The 20,031-nt window shown below is 40.0% G+C and overlaps 3 protein-coding genes across 11 annotated transcripts in view; 1 reads left to right on the forward strand and 2 right to left on the reverse strand.

Moving 5' to 3' along the window:
- The first annotated feature begins 635 nt into the window (after positions 1–635).
- Positions 636–12,248, forward strand: LOC105181244 (uncharacterized). Of its 6 annotated transcripts, none has more exons than XM_019840514.2 (12): positions 636–876; positions 1,497–1,721; positions 2,169–2,366; positions 3,369–3,497; positions 3,730–7,535; positions 7,918–8,155; positions 8,335–8,512; positions 8,652–8,843; positions 9,107–9,643; positions 9,835–10,071; positions 10,172–10,722; positions 10,825–12,248. In XM_019840514.2, the coding sequence occupies exons 2-12, from the start codon at positions 1,528–1,530 to the stop codon at positions 11,354–11,356; spliced, it is 6,792 nt and encodes a 2,263-aa protein (XP_019696073.1). In that variant the 5' UTR covers positions 636–876; positions 1,497–1,527; the 3' UTR covers positions 11,357–12,248. The 6 variants fall into 6 exon arrangements, with proteins under 6 accessions (XP_019696073.1, XP_019696075.1, XP_025153295.1 ...); XM_019840516.2 differs by having other exon boundaries at positions 10,187–10,722; XM_025297510.1 differs by having other exon boundaries at positions 1,501–1,721.
- Positions 12,249–13,259: 1,011 nt separating this feature from the next.
- LOC105181243 (UPF0428 protein CXorf56 homolog) lies at positions 13,260–14,596 on the reverse strand. The gene is made up of 4 exons (XM_011137876.3): positions 14,396–14,596; positions 14,104–14,260; positions 13,718–13,946; positions 13,260–13,515 (listed from the first exon to the last, which is right to left on the reverse strand). Exons 1-4 carry the CDS (start codon positions 14,514–14,516, stop codon positions 13,369–13,371), a joined length of 654 nt encoding a protein of 217 aa, XP_011136178.1. The 5' UTR covers positions 14,517–14,596; the 3' UTR covers positions 13,260–13,368.
- A 381-nt stretch (positions 14,597–14,977) lies between these two features.
- The window catches only part of LOC105181239 (protein Wnt-7b), a 53,647-nt gene continuing 48,593 nt past the window's right edge, over positions 14,978–20,031 (reverse strand). For 2 of the 4 annotated variants that reach the window (XM_025297503.1, XM_019840507.2), the window contains exons 4-8: positions 19,901–19,972; positions 19,683–19,770; positions 17,032–17,205; positions 16,550–16,868; positions 14,978–16,049 (exon numbers count right to left, since the gene is read on the reverse strand). In XM_025297503.1, coding sequence (XP_025153288.1) covers positions 15,871–16,049; positions 16,550–16,868; positions 17,032–17,205; positions 19,683–19,770; positions 19,901–19,972 — 832 coding nt within the window. In that variant the 3' untranslated portion in view covers positions 14,978–15,870. The remainder of the gene's footprint in view (positions 16,050–16,549; positions 16,869–17,031; positions 17,206–19,682; positions 19,771–19,900; positions 19,973–20,031) is intronic. The other 2 variants (XM_019840508.2, XM_011137869.3) reach the window with 2 other exon arrangements.

Raw genomic sequence — 20,031 nt, forward strand, 5'->3', positions numbered from 1 at the left:
ATTGACGAACAGAAATCGCAGAAAACACCAAACGCCTCTTCAAATTCGTCCTGTCGCGACATGTTTGACTTGTTAACCAACGCCATGACAGATCGCGGCGTGATGTTTCAACTTTTTGCACATATTACTTTTGTATGTCGTCGGTAATTTATATTCTCATGGTAAAATCGAAATACAGTATGGTACAAATGTTAGTGCTATCTTCAGAGTAGTTAAAACAGTTGGTATTGTCATCGCTCTTGAATTACCTCCCGGCATCTCATGGCCCCTTTGTTATTACTTTAAAAATTTACTCAGAGCTAACAGTCTTCAGCATTACCTCGTCCCTGCCCGAATAATTCGTGTGTCACATACAATGATATTTTGCGTTTAAAACACACCGTCTTCAAGTGATCGATTCAGTCGCTGCAGATATTAAGAGCCACTATAGGTAAAGCAGTTGCCAATTCAACCATCCGATGTGAACACTTTTCCACACTCCACGATTGAACTCTTTGTGATATGCAATATTATTTTATGATTTATTACTCTCTAAAGCTATAGGATAATGATGTCATAATATTTCCATAAAGCTATAGAATTTGAATAATAGTCCAGTCGACGAGCGCAACGATGAAGCCTGTGAGTGACCAACAGCTGTCGCTGGTTGTCGCACGATCGCGTTCGCCAGTGTTCGTATTCTCGGCACGGTAAACAAGTCGACGAATTAATTCGCCCCGCCGCGATTTTTCAGACGGTTCGACGTAAACGTCGCGAAGGTTACGTGACGCTTCGCGGTAATAATGTGTGAAATGACTGCAACGCACAGTGCTTGAGCCGAGTGATGAGCCGAGCAATGACGTGCATCAGCGTACCGGCGGATCGAAATAATGCGAGGTACGTAACGTGTATGCGCGATCAATAAATTATTCGGCGCAGGAGAAATTTGCGCTTGGAAAGAGCGAACGTTCGCCGCAACAAGATCACTCGTACGAACTGATCGTTTAGCGTGATTTTTGCGCGTTCGGTGCTCGGTGACAATCGGTATTTTATCGAGGTGTCGTTAGAAAATGTGGCGGGATGCACGTCATAAGATATCTGAATTTTGACAAGCCGAAATCAGATTTGACATATTTACAATCTGCGCTACGGTTCACACCGTAGCAATTGATATCAGACGCGTCAGATATTGTATCAATCTTCAAGTTTCTTGCAGGTACGTTCGAACGAATCTATTGATAAATCGTGCTCGATTTTAATGAGATGATATCCAGGCTATCGAATTGATTAAGATTCATGAGTACACATCGAACTTGGTTTCCATCCCAAAATATGATCTTTGCATTTAGATTCTGATATAAGAAGAGAATATTTGAAAATCTTGACAATACATCTTGAAGATACATTCGAGTGGCATTGTTCTTTTAATTAGATAATTAGGTAACCAGGTTAATTAAGTATGCGTATTTGACATAATTATAATTTATATGTTGTATCATCACACATGATACCTGAAGGTAGACAAGTATGAAATAGTAAACATGCCTCATGGCTGGAGGCAGGAGCGACGGGAAGCAAAGTGGAAATTTAGACAAAACGCATCAGTGGCATTGCCACCGTCGTCCTGATTTTCCTGTAAAGCCTGGACCTCCTCTGAGTGATGGATTTAAGAAGCAAAAGAGTGCGGAGCACCGTCGCACTGCTGTCAAAAATATCAACTTATTGCAGGACAGCATATTGAGGTAAGACAAGATTATATAATATTATATTTTTTTTCTTAACAAGTATCAAGTATCATATTTCTGCGTCATTAAGCGTGTGATAAAGTGTATCTACTTAATATAATAAAAATTTTGAGGATATGTTATATAAGTTGAAGTATGTTAGTGTGACTGTGTAATATAGTATCATATAAGAATAAGTATGTAATGTAAATATTTAGTTGATATTATTCAAAAGATTTTCAAAAGTGTTCCATATGTATCTTCTAATTTAACTAATTGTTGCACAATTTTGTCTCGTATATTTTCCATCATCGTGTTGATGTAATCTCCATCTGTTTTACACACACATATATATATATATATATATATATATATATGTATAAAGCAATCTTGATTTGATGATCTAAAAAGAAAATGCAATTTTAAGAAGGCAATACAAGACTGAAGAAAAATCTTTTATTGTAGAATATTTACGGATTCCTTATATTGTGATCTTAACATAATATATGGTTATGAAGTAATACGAACAAACCAGTGTATTATTAAAGCAAGATCACCACACTTGTACGAAGTTCTCAAGCCTTATTTTGTTTACACTAACAAAACGATCCATTGTATTCTTGACAAAGTCGGACTTTTTCGTCAAATTGAAGGCTTCGTAAGGTATTGCCACATCGTTGTCATTTGTATAGAAGCAGTAATAATTGAGAATACACGTGTACTTCCATTATTAATGTTTGTCTGCATGCATTTTCACCCAACACGACTTAGTATTATATTTTTTCAAAGGTGGTGCAATTGAGATATATTTTTTGCATGTTTCTGGTGTTTATATAAATTACATTTGTAACTGTCAAAATGATCTATTGATTCGCATGAAATTGTATATTTCATGTCCTATTCTTTTGTAAAACACTTTTGTAAGCAAGAAATACTTGAAATTATCTCCTATTTTTGAAATAAAATAATATTTTCTTTTTTTCTGTTATATGTATATAAATCGTTTCTTTTTATGATTTTACATGCAAGAATATATTATTATCATTTCTGAAATTGCGAGTACAAAATAATCCAAATCATGGAAGCAACTTTATCTTCAGTTATTCAGAACAAAGTTGTACTGACCATGAAATATCTTTTTCTAGCCCAAACAATAACTGTGTGTCAAATACTTTTCTTTGCCTCTGAATGTAGGAAATATTTAAGTAACTTGTTTTAAATGATTTATTCTTTATATTTACAAATATATCGTCATTTAAGATCAGCCAGCTAGAATAAAATTATGCAATATGTATAATATAAAAACAATCTTTTCAATGAATTCTACACCATGTGAAATGTTTTGTTAATATATGTACATGATGGTGCATTGATGATTTAATATGGATATATAAATTTGATTGTGCACAAAAATTTCTGAGCTGTTATAGCATGCACTCTCCATTTTACCTATCAGAGTTTGATATCTGTTAAGACTTCTAATTTCTTATTGTAGCTGTATTAGATTATGTAGATTATGTATTTAATATAGTTACAGAGAATAGGAGTCTTAAATAAATCCAATTGCAATTATACCAAAGTGGGCACATTATTATAGATAGATATTTTACATTTATTCAATTTGATTATTTACTATTGATGTGTATATTTTATTACCAATTACAGGCTTCTATACAGTAATTTGGATTTCACTCAAGAGGAGCAATCGTTGGTGGAATTTATTCTCAATACAAGTTACGAGTGTCATTCTTTAAATGAATCCACTACTAGTATTGTATGTCACATCGATGAAAGGTTAGACAATTAATTGCAATTGATTGTTTAACCGTCGTATTATTGTTTTTCTTTCATTTTATAACATTATATTTTCTATTCTCTATTCACTATTTGTTTTGTATTTAAAGAAATTTGAAAACATGTTATTTCTATGATCCAGACTCTTAAGATACCCGAATGAGAGTTAAACTATTTTTTCATCTGTTATAGATATTGTTTTATATGTCTTATAAGTGTGTGCTATTTGCAGGATATATGAGAAATGCTTGACTTCGACCGATGACGTGCACCAGCACCTGCAAGAGGTAAAAGAATACGTAACGGATGCAATCACCACTTCGTCAGAAATGGCTGATTCCGGTCTGGAGACAGGTTCGATAAGTCCGCATGAGAATACGACGTCTGAAAATATTAGCTCAGACTTGGAAGTAACACAGGCGGCAGAATACACCTGCATTAATGATGACAATTCAGACCGGTTATGCGATGAGCGAGTGTGTAACGAGGAAAGCGATTGCAAGAAGCTTCTGGATAATGAACCTTGTGAATCGCTTAACAACGGCGATTACCGTGGGAACGGCGTAACTCAGTCCGAGTCAAGCGGCCGTAGCGTGACGTATTCATCCTTGGAAGCGGAACATCAGCCTGCGGACTCCTCGCAGAATGTTCAGAAGGTGAAATTGAACGCCGAAGAGATCTTCCAATACGAGAGCCGAGTGTTGAGTGAACCGTTTTACGAGTCGGACTGCGGCAGCGACGAGAACGAATCCTTTGAATTCGTCGAATCTGTTCCTTCAGCGAGTGGTGATTGCGAACAAGCTACCACCACCAAGTGTAAATCAGATCAGAAAGTACAAGCTGATGTTGCAGAATCGACGAGTAAATCGGTTGAAACAGAGCTCGATCGTCCTCGTCCTGCTGACGCGATTAGTCATAGTAATTCCTCTACGAGTGGTTATTACTTCATCGATGCGTCCACCCTAAACGACGAGGTGGTGGACATCGTACCCACGAGTGTAACAAAGAATCATCATCAATGCAACAATCAGGTTGCCAACAACAACAGGTTGCCGTCACACTTCACATTTTTCTCAGATTATATGACGAATAATAAATCGAATAGCACCACAGAAGAACAATCGTGCAAATTCACGCCGCTTAAGACGCCGACTTTGCAGAGTGGCCATGAACGAGTAGCGGAGTTCGAACGAGAGCTGAAACTTACCGAATGTCTGCATCCACTTCCAGAGTCGCGTAAAGTAAAGCGAGCGGATTCCGCGTCGGAGGAGAAAGTCGTGGATGCAAGCAAGCCAGCGGACAAGGAGTCGTTGGCCGTGGAGATTAAAGAGACAGATAGCGGGGAGAGCGCACATCCATCTCCTTGTCCTGATAACAACACGAAGATAAACAACGATCGAGATGAGAAAACGGAAGATACGTCGAGCAATGTCGAGGCAGCAGCGTCAGGAAACGGGAACGAGAAAGACGCGAATGCGAACGAGGACAGGCGACCGTCGCTCATCAGAAGAAACACATTCGAACTGGACTCCAACGACGAGAAATTGTCCGTTCTGAGACAAGAATACGAGCGCCGGCAGGGCAGTCTGGTCTTTCAAAGCTCCATTCCGCAATACTCGGGACACCGCGTGGACGGAGACTCTTTTTGTCCCGCACCTTCCGACACCGTAGTTCCTCCGGTCACCGAGCCGCCATCGATTACCTACACGTCCAATGTACAGATCACCGCTAATACTCAGTATCCAGTATCGTATTTATTATTAGACAATTGCAAGTACGAGGTTGATCAGACTCAAAAACGAGAGAGCTACCTGCAAGACAGTCTCAACAGATCGTGCATAGTGTATCCGGTGACCAAGAGTGCCAGCGATAAGTCCATTATGGACTACACCACGGACTCGGACGACGCGTCCAACCGTTGCAGCAGTAGCTTACCGGTTACCCTGGGCTCTATCTTGGAGAAGGATAATAATCGAGTGGAGTCCGTGAAAAGAAGCAAATGTGACGAGGCTACCCCGATCATCTCCGGCGGCGTCAGCACTTCGGATTACTCCAAACCTACGGACAGCCCTACCGTGCGCCGCAAGACGGAGTCCACGCCGATCGTATCGGGCGGCTCGGTGATCATGAGCAAGTCTGAAGTCAAGATGAAGCCCACTAAAATGTCTTCCTCCATGACCGCCTGGGTGGTCGACATGAGCGACTGCAACAAGAGCGACCCTAAATGTCGCGGCAACTCGCGGAACATGTCGCAGAGTTTCTCCACGTCCGAATGCGTAAAGAAGCCCGTGCGAAGATCCAATAATAATGAAAAACATCACTGTAGCTTAGGATTCTTCGTCAGTCTGAAGGATGTGCACGATCCGGTCGAGCCGGTCGAACGCGATCACTCGGTTGAAAGGAAGAAGGAACAGTGCAGTAGCGACAGTAGCAAGGCCGATGGTAACAGCGGCAAGCCTTACTGTGAATTTTACGTTGATATCTCCAACGGGAGCAACGGGGGCGTTAAGGTCAATCCGCCCGAGAAGCAAGATACGCGAACAAAAAATGGCACTTCCAGTGAAGGTGAGAAGAAGAATATCTTCTCGATGTTTATCGATCTGAAGGACACGAGCGAGACGAGCCGACGAGGAGACGTTGTGGCTCCCACGCACAAACGAAGCTTCTCGACGGCGGTTGCCAATAAAGCGGAGGCTAGCAGAACAGTAGACGACAGTAGTCCCAGGGATAATAGCAGCGCCACCGGAGACAATCAGTCGCCGCAGGAGCAAAAGAGAGAGAAAACAAAGCCCAGCCCAGTCTTTATGTTTATCGAGTCTGATTCCCCCGTGGTGAGAAGGCGGACGTTATCCACGTCACGTCCGACGTTCAAACGACACTCGTGGAATGTGGATAAGACGCAACCGGCGAGCAACAGCAACGGATGCGTGGCGAAGGAGCTCATGTTTAGAAGAGAGCATAAGCGCGCACATAGCATATCGATTGATAATCGCGGCGATTCGAGCCGATCCCAGGCGAAGACGAGCTCGTCCAGTCACTCGTTGAGCGATGCTGCCAAGGCGGAGTCTTACAATCATAAGAATTCCAAAACGCTGTTGCAGGAGCGTGAACATAACTCCAACAACATGGATACGTCATCCGAAGACGTATTCGAGTTTGATGTGAGAGACACTCCGCCTAACTCTCACGTAGAAATCGAGAGCGAGGAGCTTCGCGTTAGCGTGGCGAATCGGCGCGAGTACAAGGAGATAATCACCAGCCAAACGGAGAACCTGGAACCCAATGAGGCGAAAGCCTACGAAGATGAGTTCTCGGAGACGTCTGCTTGGGAGAAGACGTGCACCGAGAGCACGGAGGGACAGACGCGTAAGAGCGAGACGTTCGATATCAGCAGCGGTAGCGGACCTTCCCCTGACAGTGACAATCACGAGTACGAATTGACCGATGTACTGAATGGCGAGGTTCCAGCAGCCCCAATGGTCGTCAGCGACAGAACGCAAAGAGTGCCCACCACAGTGGGCAGCAATAAAATCTCGGAGACCCGCAAGTCGTTGAACGAAACCATTAAGAAAATCGAGTGCGAATTAAAAGAGCCAGAGTACAATAACGAAGGAGCGCAAACTTACGGCTATCGGCCGTCGAAGAAGGACGAGAAGATGTCTGGTCGTAATTCCAAGAGCTTGCACTTAGACACCGATAAAACGAGTTGCTCCAGCTTCGTGCGTTTGTCGGATTTAGATAAGACACCAATCGTCAATCATGCATCGGATGTATTGACGGTAAAGGATGACAGAAGTACATATCGTATGAGCAGCAGTATCCCGGAGACATCGTGGATTGAGAGCAAGCTGGCGATGACGAGAAATACCGGTCCAGTTAGACCGGTATCTAGGAAACTCGTCTCTGTTATGAGCACATCCCTACCGTCAAAACAGAAGTCACCGTTGGAGGATTTGACTGGTGACTGTGAGGGGGAAGGGATTATTTCAGAGTCCGACCTTAGCAGCATGCAAAGCAGTATGGGACGTTCCGGAGCGGGTATGTAATACCTGGTACTTTGTACGTGTACCGTTTTGTGTATGGCAATATGCCAATCTGTCATAAAATTCGTCAAATTATTAATGAAACAAGGAGAAATTTAAATAATTCTTCTCTTTTTAATTGGATCACTGGCATCTTGTGGATTTATATACATTTATAAGTTAAAAAATTTGAATGAAAAACTCTGTGAAAATGTGAAAGACATCAAAACAAACACTTTCTGTGATGTCTTGTTTCTTTGTTATATCATACGCCGATTTTCGATCTAGCGTTTATTAGCAGCTATCTTTATTGTAAAAATTCAATGTCATATTTCCACAGTTTGTCGCTCTAATGTCGCTCAACACCCTGTATATTTTTTGAACACTTGTGCATTTAGAAGGCAGTACGGAGGAGACTGAAACATCAAGTATCGCCGGTGCAAAGCCATATAATAGATTGGGTGAGGACTTGTTAAGAATGTTCTTGGAAGAAATTAATCCTGATGTTACCATAGATGTGGCTGGCCGGCACATAAGAGCACACAAATGTATATTGAGTTCTCGTTGCCAGTACTTTGCTGCGATTTTGAGTGGCGGATGGATCGAGAGTGCAGGCAATGTTATTTCTCTACAAGGGTACGTGTGTCGACAATATTTATAACATGTCCCAGTAAATTGTATACTCTTGGTAAATCTGTTTTTTTTCTTTTATATATATATAAAAGGAACAAGACATTTTAATTTATCAAGTACATTGCATTGTACTGTACTTTTTATACGAGTAACTTACAAGTCTGCTTACAATTCTATTCCAGATATTCTTATAATGCAGTTCATTTTGCATTATGTCATATCTACAGTGGAGAAAGTAATATACCAGATTCCATAAGTATCGTTGAATTAGCGACGTTGGCTGATATGTTGTGTTTAGAAGGTCTCAAGGAAGTTATAGAATACACGCTTAAGCTTAAATATTGTCATTTATTTCACAAGGTAATATTACATTACATCCGCATATTTCTATAAATTCGATAAACAAATAATGTTTTTTTCATACTCAACATTAAATTCATATTACCTATTTTTACACAGAGAAGTTCAAAATTGTAACTTGTTACTTCCTATCTTTCAGCCTTGCCAAATATGTGCTGTTGGAGTGTTGGAGTGTATGCCGTTAGCGGCAGCGTATGGTTTAGACGAAGTATATCGAAAGTCACTAAAATGGGTTACGAAGCATTTTGTACGAATATGGCCGTGCAAAGCGTTCGCGACTCTTCCGAGAGAGCTTATGGAAAAGTGTTATCGACAACATATAGTACATATGGTATGCACATAAAGAAAAAACTGCACTGACTATAATGTAGATAAGTATGTGTGCGAATCGTGTTGAATATTTTGCTTGATAAAAAGTTGTTACAAACTGCCGTCATCCGCCTTAAAAAAATATTTCGACGAAAATCGAAAAATTCGCAAAGCAGTTTAATATTTGTTGAGAGTTAGATTTACACGTAATATTAAATTCAATTCTATTGCAGATAGATAAGTTTTCAGAATTTTGCTAATTGCAATTCTTTTGTCCGTTTTTAGTCCACCGATAACGTACTTCAAACTATGATGGACTGCGATAAATTATTGGCGACTTTGCCTAATGTACGATGGGCAGAGCCAGTGTTTCGGCTGGTATCGAGACTGCTGGAGAAGTCGGTGAAATTTCTGTCAGAAAATTTTGTGGGGGTCTTAGGAAATGAAAATTTCCAGTCACTCGGTCGTGAACTGACGTGGAACATTAGTCGCTTAGAGGATAATTTTCTAGCAGCCGTCGAGCAATTGCCGCCCGAACAAGCGTGCAAGAGTTACTCGAAGCTGAACAAGATGTTACTCGCATCGCAGACGGATGATCTTCAAGATAGGATCAAGTGGGGACCGTTGTTTGTCGATTTTCTACACAAACTTCAAGGTCGCGTGGAGAAGTGTCTGGTGCGTGACGCGGCACATGCCGCAAGGACTACCACGTGGCTGAAAATGGACTTGGAGCTTCGCAGGAGGATACAAGAATTGGCTTGTATCGTGATCCTGCCTAATGAGACCTCGAAGCGTCAATCTAAACCTTTGAATTTCTCGAAAGCAAGTATTATTTCCTTTAAAATTTATTTCTCCTTTAAAAGGAGAAATTTATTATTATCCCTTTTCCCAATGTAGAATCGAAAAATTGAAGTAACTGACGTTACCCGCTTGATTTTTTAATATTATTACCGTTGGCTTGTACGTAAAACTTTTTTTCTAATAAGATCATATTGTTCTTCTATCTATCAAAGGAACCTCAAGCACCACCACCTAATCGCTCGACTATAAGTCGTAGTTTAGATTTAAAACGCTTCAAAATGGCGATCTCGGAGCACAATGACAAAACTTTGAAGCAAGCTCCATCGTCCAAACAATCGAAAAAAATCCTGTGTAAACCGAAAACAGATCCACTTGAACGTAAAATGCAAGAGGATAAGCAAGTTACTAATGAAACCACTCGACCAAAGTCGTGGCCCAATAAGATGGAGGTAAGTTTTGCAATATCTTTAAAGTACATATTTAAGATATATCAGATCAGGGTGTCGTTTCAATAGATAATTTTTAATACGATAAAACTGTTGAAATTAGTGCCAACAATTACAGGTGAAATCAAGATATTTAGAACCAAGGAACAAATCAGTTCCGAAGGAGAGTGCACCTACGGCGCATCATGATAAAATCAATGTACATCCACGACGCAAAATTATGATCTCATCGTCAGACTCGTCGCGCACTTCCAGTCCAGCGATGAAACGAGCATCCGATAAAAAGCCACTGGCTAAAATAAAGTTACCAGTGAAGAAGGACGTAAAGGCCCTCTCGTCGGATAGTCTAACGGAGGCAAATGCGAGTCGAACCGCGACTGGTAACAAAAAAGACTTGATTAGTAAGAGCTGCGGCATCACGAGACCCGAGTCCCCTTCTTTCAAACAGAAAAACACCGAAATAGGTTTATCGGTTGACTCCTTGGAAACCAAGACCAAGCCGATTGTTACTAAGAAGAAGGTTAACAAGATGGACACATCTATGTCAACCGATAGTCTTATGACGGAGATAACGGCGACTCCGAAATCTAACGTGTCCAATAAACTGTCACCTACGTTGGCAAAAGTTACGGGCAAGACACAAACTTACGATAGGTGAGCTATGAAATATATGTATCAACCATTGCGGGATAATGAGGATTAAGTACAGATTCGTGTTAGTCATGTTAATCTCATTTATCCATCTGCAAATGACAGGACGAAGAAAAACTCGCCACCGACGCAGCAGAGAAGCCCGTTAACAATCACCAAGAGGCAACCGAGATCACTGGAAAGCTCTACCGCCGCCAGTCGCAGTAGAGCCGCCGCTATTAGCGCATATCACGGTTCACCGAGTTTACGAAGAAGCTTGCTAGATGCTGCCAGGACACCGGATGTTCCTAGCAAGCCAGTTAACACGGTGACTCCCCTTAGGGCACGACAGATCGCGCAATCGAACGTTCTTCCCAATACAAGGAGAGAGAGGAAGGAGACGCAGAATTCACAAAGCTCCGATAGTCCCAGTAAGAAGTCCTCTCCGAAATCCAGCGTTGCTATCAGCAAGACGAATAAATCGACAGTCGCCGGTAAGAGAACCGTTAACGGTAAAGCCGACGATAAGGTGAAAAGGTGCCATAATGGGGAGACGCAGAAGCAACCCACAGTGGGTTCGAGATCCGGCACGTTTCTCAAGGATGAACCCACGATACTTAAGAAGGTAGACATTAAGTCGTCGCAAATTAATACTTAATGCTATTAAAAGCTGGATAATCGAACTGGTAGAATGCGCATTGTCGACGAGATATTTCTATCTGTGTACTCATACTGGAAAGTATCGCACATTATAAGAAATCTGTTATTTAAGAATATTAGATTAAATATATTGTCACTTGAATGATTTCACTAACATGAAATCATTGTAACTAAATTTGTAAGGTATTCGGAAAAATCATCTTGCATCGTGTGTACCATGTTTACATATAATTTACATATAATTCCAACGTATCAGTTGTTTTTTACAAAGATATACATTACCTCTGTGTTAACAATCATAGATTATTTGTCATCAATATTTTATAACTTGTACATTCTTGCAATTCTATGCTTTAATACAACCTCATTTATCACACGTTTAAGATATTTAATATACGTCGACAATATGCATTAAATTTTTTTTTTTTTACATATACTTAATGAATGCTGATTGTGTGATGATGGACTGTCGCTAGTAACTGCGAACGTGATAATTCCAATTGGGGAATCGTATTATATGTAAGATAGAAATATAATTCTAATTTAAAGATGCTTGGGATTATCGTTAAAGAAATATGATCGAGCTGCATTTACTGGTTAATTAGGAAATGTGCTATGATTATCTTTCGTGACATTAAGAACGGTAATTCATACGATAGACAATTTTAATAATTTTTCAGTAAACACTTTAATACTTCCTGCTTATTTAACAGTATAATAATTCAAATCATGAAATTTCATTGGCGAATAATCGAATATATAGATGAATATATTCAAAAAGAAAATATATCAGCTATTTGTTCTTCGTGTAATCCGCACTCGATCTTTACGCAGAAAAAATTCATTATTGGTTTTCAAGAAATCTAAATTCTTTTATTTTATTTTTTAGTTTGGTCTTAGTCTGGTGTTTTTAAATGTTTTTCTTTCCTTTAAAAATATAATTTTAATAATTTTTGTGTTATACTACTCTCAAATCATGATTGCATATTCAATTCTTGTATTTTTACGTACGTAGACAACTGAATCACAGAATTTTCAAAAGCTATATTAGTTAAATAGTTGTGCGTTCCAAATATACACACAATAAAAACAACAGCGCAGTGAAGGATAAACCAACTGAAATGAAAATATGAAATTATGCAAGAAATCTACATGGTAAATTTATAAAAAATTTGCAATGGGCAGTTTAGACAAAAGAACGGAGATTTACATACATATGAGGAAAATCAAGTTGTACTTTTCTTGGATTAGTCTGTATATTGCACAATTAGAATGTATGTGAAAAAGTATGACCTTTGATTATGGATGAATATATGCTTAAACAAAGAAATCTTTGACTACATATATGCATTAATGTCTTGTAGTACTGCATATGCAGCATCTCGTAGTTCATAGATAAAACAAAAAACGTGACCAATTATGCGATTTGTTTAGACAATTCTTCCTTTGTACCACATATATATACGCTGTATCAATCACTCCGAATTACTTTATAATAATCCGATATCGGTTTCATTGGATGCTGTTTAGTTATTGTTAATTGATGTTGCCATTTTATGAACCAATTCTGATCGTAAGTAGAAAAACTGCAATTATCGCTTGCAGTCGTTTATCAATGAATTGTGCATATACATAACCGATGTATTTATTTATTAAATTTCTATCTCTATTTTGCAATGTACATTTCTATGCAATATTTGTATCTAGTCATTTATATATTTTAAATATTTACTTTTGTGTAATGTTAATAAATATATCAATATAATGTTAAATGTCTTTGTATGATTTCAAATTTACCATGACCTTCCTGAAAAATTTCCTTCCAAAATTTTTAATTCCAAAATTTTTAATTATTTACAAGATGCATTCACATTATGAATATGTAAGAAAATTACTTTACATGCACATAAAAGAAGTAATTTATTTACATCAAGTGAATATATAATAAGTTAATGTATACAACTGCATAACATAATATCTATCGTTATACAAAATATCGTTGATAAAAAATCAGACATCCAACAGTGTCCCCCTTGGCCGTGCACGTTTTGAATCTGTTTCAGAGGATGGCATAGTTTTCCGCTTGTTCATACCTTTCCTCTCTAATTGTTTCTCTATGATGCGTGCATTATTTGCATACGAGTCGGCAACTTCTCTCTAAGATTGTAAATATTGTAAAGATTAGAATAGATTAGAATAGCAGATAATAGATATAAGCATGCAAGTTGAAATATAAAAGTATAATCTGATAATAGATAGAAGATCTAATCTGCTCTCAAAAATATATTACTAATTCAAAAAATATTTTATTATAAATTTTGTTATTCGCTACATATAATATATGAAGCAGCCAACTTACAGCTTCAATTTCATCTTCCTCCTCATCAATTGTAGATACAGTAACTGAACTGAACTTTCCCATGTTTTTAGTATGTTTTGTCACCATTATCTTTTTAGGTTTCTCAATGGCCACTTGATTATAAATATCTGTCATAGGACCTTCTCCAGAACTTTTTATCACAGAATCTTTAACTATAAATACTACATTTGCTGTTGGATCATGCTTGTAATACAACAACAAGCCACACCTGCCAAAATATATAATTATTAGATATTTATTCTACAGATTTTTGGCAAAATTCTTGCTAGTATTTATGCAGTTATCTATATAAAGTTATTTTGAAATAACCGATAATAAAGACTGTATATTATTTGAAATACAATATGATAGAAGTTGATTCATACTTTTTACACTTCTGTCTATATTGCTTCTCGATTCCTTCTGGACGCTTAAGAAACACAAGTTCATCTCGCTCTGAGGTCATTTTATGGGCATGTTTACTGCCATCGATAACCCTTGCTCCATCCTTCTTTCTTAGTGGTAACTTTTCAATGGCACAATCTATAAGTTGAAATCCGAAAAATTTATAAAAATGTTAATGTTTTGTTATTTCCAAACAACAAAAGCAGTTAAGCATACGATATATAATTGTATCTTGTGCACATCATATTTTCTTGAGGTACGAACAGTACTAACCTAAAATGAGTGTCATTTGTCCACATAGGCAATAATATATGTGCAATGGTTTTTCTTCACTGTATTCTTCCTGATCTTTTGTGTCAGAGCATATAATGCTCCTTGACACAACTTTCGGCATAATTTATTCAATAGCTTATTTGATAGATTTTAAAAACAGATCACATACGTTGTTGGCTGACCCACTCTTCTGTTATTGATTCCCCGTCATCTGTTTTATCTGGATAGCGCCAGAAAGTTCGTTAGACTCAGTAGTTCTATCAGGACAACATTAGATGGCGCCAGGTAGCCCATTATCCAGTTTTATCAGCTCTGGAGCCGGCCATTTCATCTCAAGACGTAATTCCTGCTACAACCTTACTGCTTTGTGTTAACAAATCAAGGACGTATAAGAATTTCTAAATTAATATATATAATTCCATTTAAATAATTGTAGCTATTTTTTTTTTCTTATCTCTGTATTAGTCGCAAAAGACTGTTGATTTGTTCACAGAGCATAACGCTATTTTTCTGCAGAGACTCTCAGGTAAATAGGCAAACATAAAACACTATCATAATGAGACATTCACAAAAATGCTTGCATAATATGTTTGCATTTTATTAATCAGCGAAGAGACAAACATTGTTTACGTACAGGAATATAATTTATATGGTGCGCTTTTAATAAATAATAATTTACGAGGTATACATATATGTATATATTTCTATATAAGGTATGACGAAAGTCTATAAAACACTGCGGGTGAAGAGAAAGGAGGAAGAGAAGATTCATTCTGATTATTGATTTCAAGGAAACGTAATAATGCAATCTTATCGTTTATATGCATCGCTAATCTTACGAGAGCATATACGCAAGCTACTTATAAAGTACACTTCGTCGATCATGTTCGCGAACATGATGAGAAAATGATGAAAACATGATGATGTTCTCGAACATTCGCAAGATGTTAAAATTAGCGCCAATTGATCATGGCGGTCATATTGATATACGAGGCGTCGGAGTCTAAATGCAAATAAGTATAAGAGTAGACGGCAAAAAATAACGGTAATTATTGAACTCTATACAGATTACATCTACATTCGGCGTCTAGAAAGAATTTGTTTAAGCGTCTAATACGGTTCGCTTTCGTCTTAGGCTCGAGTGGATCGCTAAACACACATCTCATCGGATAAGGTTAGAAAGCGTTTTTGATCATGTATAGCTGCGCCCCTTGACGACAGCTAGGGATCGGTATTGAACAAGAATCGGAAGTTAAACGTCCATTATGCGGATATCTCTATTCTAAATAAGATGTCTCGTGTATCGTATTCTTCAACGTGTTGTTTTGCTCTTACATCGGCGAGAAATGTAAACAGTAGTCTAGTCGCGTGAGGTTTGTTTATCTGTTTTGCCGGTCATGACATAGTGTGCCCGAATCGAGATTAGTTGTTTACACGTGTATGTACGTATATATCTCGCGTGTTGTTGATGCAGGCTATTTGCAGGTGTATTCTTCAGTTCGTTCAGTACAGGTCTCGCAATGGACACGGCAGCACCAGTGGAACTTGCATCTACATTGCCACGTCCTCGTGAATTGGTGTGTGTTATAGCCGCGGCCGCAGCACATCAAATCGCATCCGTCAGTTCCTGAAGACAGAGGTGAGTTCTTTCTCGCTTCAACAGAGGAATGTATTATTGTATGTTATCAAAATATTTCTTAATCCGGGATCGCTCGCACCGTGTATAAAGCGCGTATAAAATCTGACGATTTTGCATTTTCTCACGTAATTAACACCATGGTCTTCACATCCCACAGACATATCTTTACTTGCACAATTTAACAAGCTGATGGAAATACAAAATTGGCTAGAAGAGCTCCAATGCGCGAGTCATGGCGTGATAGAAATAGATGCGAGCGATGCTGGCTGAAGGAGATTGCCTAGTCACTCAAGAACCTGACCGAACATCATAACAGATGAGATAGAGGTATGAGATAAAGCATAATAAATTAATTCAGGATATTAAATGTATAAGACAGAATAAGAGTCTCAACTATAACGAGAGAGTTATAATACAGATCTTTTTTTTTTTCGTTCGAGAGAGACGTCAAAATGTAACACGATATCGATAAGGTGTATCGGTTTTTCTTTTTATCGCGTCTCGCACTCTCTTACCTTTGCTAGTACGATTGCAATATCTGCCCTGTGTGCCGAGGCTACCCTGAGTCAAATCCGGCTCGCAATAATTGGGGGAGGCTTGTAAAAAAACCAGCTCGCTTCTCTTTGGAATCCTCTTGAGACTCATACCAGGGCCGCCGCTCACTTTCGTCTTCTTGAGGACCAAGTGCGGCCTCTTTGGCTTGGTGGTCTTTTTCGGGGGCTGCCGATCGTGCCGCGACTTTGCGAAATCGTTTGGCTTGCCCTGAGTTTTGGCGTCGTTACCCAGTATGGGCACCATTTGTGGCGACATGGAATGCGACAGCGTGTCCATAGTCTGCGAATTAGCCATGTTGGATCTTTTTTTTTTTTATTATTGACAACGCGATATGAAGCGATTTTTAACAAATTATTCCAAGAACAAAACGTAATATTGAGTTGATTACATTTGCAATCGGCCAGTCAATTTATTCGATAAACGTTTGAGAAGCGAGGCTTACCGTGGGAGGGGTGGGCGGTGTAATGGCTATAACGGGTCGTGCCCTGTAATATTTTTTCATCAGCGCGTCGCCAATCTGGCGGAAACTAGGTAACGTTCTCCAACATGTTCTCACGGTGCACGAACCGGACACACCGTGACACTTACATTCTGTTTGCAGAAGAGCTTTAACTATCTGGAAAGAGGAACACATTTACGTTAATAATAACATAATTTCCGCAAATAATCGCCGTGCGATTTTCACTTCGTGCACTTCCAGATCTTGCGATTTTGAGAATCTTTTCTGACATTCTTGAATGAGTTATTTAAGAAAAAAGAGGCAAAATTAAAAAAAAGGTTTAGATTATATCATTATTATAGCAATTTCCTTTCTTATTGCTTTCAGTTGGAAAAAAGATTTCTCTTTGTTGATTTAAAGGGGGAAAATGCGGCACAAAGATCGGGCAAAGTCGAAACGAGTCTCATATCATATTGAAACAGATTACAACTTGTACGCGATGATATACGGTTGCAATATCCTCGGCACGGTGTATCGCGATTTGTTCCTTGCATCATACACGCGTGTCGTATGCAAATTTCAAATCTGCGCACACGACCACAGCCTCTGGTCAGGGAACGAGAACTTATAATGCGCCCGATGAAAACGAATGCATCGTCCGATACCTGAATCATTATCAAAGGACAAGGAGATACGCATCGGGCCATTACAAAGGGATTCAATGGCGTAGAATTCCGATTGTCACAATGTTACGGATAATTCACTCCCGCGGATGTTCAATATCCCGTGCAATTACGGAAGCATCATTCTCTCTCTCTCTCTCTCTCTCTCTCTCTCTCTCTCTCTCTCTCTCTCTCTCTCTCTCTCTCTCTCTCTCTCTCTCTCTCTCTCTCTCTCTCTCTCTCTCTCTCTCTCTCCTCTCTCTTTCTGACATCTCATATAAAAAAAAAGTCGGATTGAAAATGTACACGTATAATCAAAAGTTGTAACTCTGTTATGATTGCAGATAATATCGTGTTTTTCAAGCACTTTGAAATATCAGAATATCCAATAGTGCAATAAAATTATTATTTTCCAAGTACTTGTAAAAGATGGTTTTTATATCACTTGGAAGTCACAACAATCCCATATCAGTATGGCGGTTCAAGTATCGAAATACAATGTATTCCTCGCAAATAATCGCGTAACCACACCACTGGAGCGTGTGCCTCGCGAAAAAGAGAGAGAGAGAGAGAAAGAGAGAGATGCATCTTGGTGAACTCGAACAGCCGACCGAATGATCTTAAACGATCGTAATCGCATCGAGTGCTCATCTGTAAATTCCTGTGTGCCCGCTCGATTTCCGAGCGGCGGGGCTCTCATTGTGCCTCGTTCGGGCGGGTGAGCGAGCGCGATGCGTACGAGCATGCAGAAAACTGGTTTACATTTCGAATTATCCCGGTGCGTCGTGCCGCATGCGGGAGAGAAGTTAAAAAATCATCGGAGCATAAAGTATGCGGCGCGCCGAGGCGATCAACCTTAAGAATAAATCGTTAGCACCGTGTGAGTCCGCGGGCACAGGTGTGTACGTACGTACGCGCACACCGATGTGCAACGAGTTTTTATAGCCGACTCGCAATAAAGTCCATCGAAGAAGACGAAAGCTCGACGGAACTTTCCCCAATTAAAACGCCGCCCTCGCCTCGCTCCACCTCGCGCATAACGCGATCGTTTCTCACAAACGTCGTGTCTCCGATCGACGACTCTCTCGCGCGCGTCATGTGCATGTCGTTTGTCAGGAGAAATGCGAAATTTCCATCAACCCGGAGAAATACGACCCGACTATTCGTGTGTTTGGGAAAATTTTCGTCCTTGATCTCGATAACGGATAAAATTATTTTAATTGTGCCGGATTTGGAAAGCAGGATGCGACAGTGGTGCGTTTGATCTCGGCGTCGCATCGTATACGCGGCTATTCGCATAGTAATTTCGCGCTAGGGAACGATTGAAACGTTGACGAAGACGAAGCGCGTGAACGAGGTGAACGATGCACGTCTGCATGAATCGCGGCGTGACGACATTGTCTTCTCCAGGATGATTGGCTCCCCGTGTGGGTTATAGAGCGATAAATCAAATTTGATAGCGTCTGGCTGCTCGAACGAAGTGCTCGCCTCATTATCGGCATTACCACCTCGTTATCCGACCACATATTTTCCGTCGCGAGGCATCATCGATGTCCATTTTCGCGTATATCTCCGTGTAGAATCAGCTCTCGTAACCGTAACGACACCGGACGAAACCCATCGTCGGTCCGCGAACATAGACATGGTTCGCGCACGAAGCGAAGAGTTAGCTAACAGTTGCAGGGACGTGGAGCCGCGCTTTTCGTTGTTCGCTTTTCGCCTTTCGTATTTCGCACAATGTATCATAACATTGGAATCGCGCTGGTAATTATACGACACGGTGGCGATTGAAAAGTAGTCGGTATACGCGCGCCGTACCTAATCATCGCGCTAAACTATTCCCCCCGTGAGTTACGGTTTATTAGCGTTGCTTCACGGCGATTATGACGCTCATTATATAATTGTTGCCTTAACGTCGACACGTCGTCTCTCGTGTATCTCTCGTGCAACTCATTCGTGAGAGAAAACTGTTGATCTCGCGCTTCCACTTACCTTCCTTCCGGCCTTGTTATTGTGAAGATTCATCAAGCTCCGAGCGTCTCCTTCGATCTCCCTCGCGTCCAGAAACCTGCGCGCGAACCTAGCATTAAATTATATAATATTAAAATTTACGCGTGTGTGTCTAAGCGCCTCGCCACGTAGTCGAAGCTGGCGTAAGAAGCTGCGCGTCGGGAATGGATTAATTAGCGATCGCCGCGTATCCGACGTACCTCATCCCGTACGTGACGTCCGCGCTGCAACCGCCCCACTCCCAGCCGTTTGGCGGTAATTCCTTCCTCGTCCTGCAAAAGCGACGCGATTATCGTTTGATAGCAGTTTTACGCGCGTTGCGCACCGCGCG

The sequence above is a fragment of the Harpegnathos saltator genome, unplaced genomic scaffold (assembly GCF_003227715.2).
Source record: "Harpegnathos saltator strain DR-91 unplaced genomic scaffold, Hsal_v8.6 scaffold18, whole genome shotgun sequence".
NCBI lineage: Eukaryota > Metazoa > Arthropoda > Insecta > Hymenoptera > Formicidae > Harpegnathos > Harpegnathos saltator.